The 1,833-nt window shown below is 43.9% G+C and overlaps 2 protein-coding genes across 2 annotated transcripts in view; one reads left to right on the top strand and one right to left on the bottom strand.

Moving 5' to 3' along the window:
• LOC104963762 (forkhead box protein P1-like) overlaps positions 1-1,833 on the top strand; it is a 924,791-nt gene that overhangs the window by 855,662 nt on the left and 67,296 nt on the right. The gene's annotated exons all lie outside the window — the stretch shown is intronic.
• Positions 136-1,121, bottom strand: LOC104963765 (alpha-mannosidase 2-like). Its single transcript, XM_010792406.1, has 3 exons — positions 993-1,121; positions 516-725; positions 136-165 (listed from the first exon to the last, which is right to left on the bottom strand). Exons 1-3 carry the CDS (start codon positions 1,119-1,121, stop codon positions 157-159), a joined length of 348 nt encoding a protein of 115 aa, XP_010790708.1. The 3' UTR covers positions 136-156.

Here is a 1,833-nt window from a genome sequence, read left to right as displayed (position 1 = left end):
CAACACACACACACACACACACACACACACACACACACACACACACACACACACACACACACACACACACACACACACACACACACACACACACACACACACACTTTAATACACACTGTCACACACACACTTAATACACACTGTCACACACACACTTTATACACACTTTAATACACACTGTCACACACACACTTTAATACACACTGTCACACACACACTGTCACACACACACTTTAATAAACACTGTCACACACACACTTTAATACACACTGTCACACACACACTTTAATACACACTGTCACACACACACTTTAATACACACTGTCACACACACACTTTACACATATCCAGAATATCCAGAAATGATTTGAATAATTATTAATAAATGTAATAAATAAATGAAACATTTCTAAAATATCTTAAAAATAAAGAAAACTGAAGAAATTTCAGCAGAAAGTGAAAAACGATAAATCAGATTTTACAACAAAACATCCGTTAGCATCTGCTAAGCTAACCTGCACTTCGTCGGCTCCGCCCTTCGTCTCGTCGGCCAATCGACAGCCAGGCAGCGGGTCAGCTGGGCTGTGGGCGGAGCTTACATTGGCTCCTCCTCTATTGTCCTCTTTAGGGTGTAGCAGAGAGTCTCGTAGCGTAGCAACCAGACGGTTGTTGTCGCTAAGGAGACGCTCCAACCTGTCAATCTTCTGAGCGAGGCGGGACAAATCCTGCAGACAGGAAGTGATGTCATCAGAAAAAGTATAAAAACAAAAAACTTAAGAAACAAAAAGTAATGGAAGTAAAAGTAAAGTGTTATTATAGAATAAAGGGGAGGAAGGGTATTGTCGTCCGGTAACCTGGGGGACACGTTTCATATTTAATAATTCAATAGAGAGGGTGAAGCAACTGTTGCTAACGCTTAGCAGCAGCGTAGCATAGTCTTGTTGTTATTGTAAGCATTTGTATGTATGTATTGTTTACGGGGGGGGGCCCACCTGGTCCCCCTGTCCTGCAGGTGCTTCCTGCGGAAGCTCCGCCCCTTGCTCCAGCATGCGATGCAGTGACATCAAGGCGGCGATGAAGACTCCGCCCACAAAGAGCGCGAGCAGCCACTTCCGCTTCATCTGGAAACACGGTGATATTAATATACGCTAAGACATTTAGAGCAGTGGTTAGAGCAGTGGTTCTCAGCTGGTCAAGCCTTGGGACACACTTTTTCCTTTGGCAATAAATCGCGACCCGAAATTTCGAACCACTCAAATCTATTCAACAACAAATGGTGCTGTAATATATACGCTTTTCAGCAGACAATANAGACACAAATTACGTCTCCTAAGTACCGTGGTAAGGTTGACAACAAACTAAAATCACATGTTGATCAAAAAAAGCCAATACGTGCTGTCCTCCAAACTGCCAGTTTGGAGGACAGCACGTATTGGCTTTTTTTGATCAACATGTGATTTTAGTTTGTTGTCAACCTTACCACGGTACTTAGGAGACGTAATTTGTGTCTGAATAACGTTTTGTTCATGAGTTATTGATCCGTGAAATCTGAATCTGCCAATATCGTTCCAACTTTACTCAACTTCCACACCGAGGGAGAGGCCTGCCGATGCGCAGCCTGAAGAGGCTTCAACAACGGCCACAGCCGCCGGCGTAGTGACACCGTCTGTAGTAATAGCAGAGTGATTTTATAGCAATTGATCGAATCCGGCCAGTCAACAGAGCGTGCGTGTGATATATTTAGTAGCAGGATGTGCACTGAAAAATAGGGCTCCCCCGAAAGCAAATGGGTAATTCGAACACTGACTGTAGGTGCTCCGCTTTTTGGGGGGG

Source organism: Notothenia coriiceps, unplaced genomic scaffold (assembly GCF_000735185.1).
Source record: "Notothenia coriiceps isolate Sejong01 unplaced genomic scaffold, NC01 NC01_scaffold00036400, whole genome shotgun sequence".
NCBI classification, from domain to species: Eukaryota; Metazoa; Chordata; class Actinopteri; order Perciformes; family Nototheniidae; genus Notothenia; species Notothenia coriiceps.
Note: the sequence above shows the minus strand (reverse complement) of the source record. Positions and strands in the feature narration are given on the sequence as shown.

What these genes read in the sequence shown, in the direction of transcription:
- LOC104963765 (XM_010792406.1), bottom strand. Translation starts at nt 1,121, where the DNA reads ATGAAGCGGAAGTGGCTGCTCGCGCTCTTTGTGGGCGGAGTCTTCATC. An exon ending in CTGCAGGACAGGGGGACCAG is followed by an intron (nt 726 to 992) that starts GTGGGCCCCCCC and finishes TCCTGTCTGCAG; the next exon opens with GATTTGTCCCGCCTCGCTCA.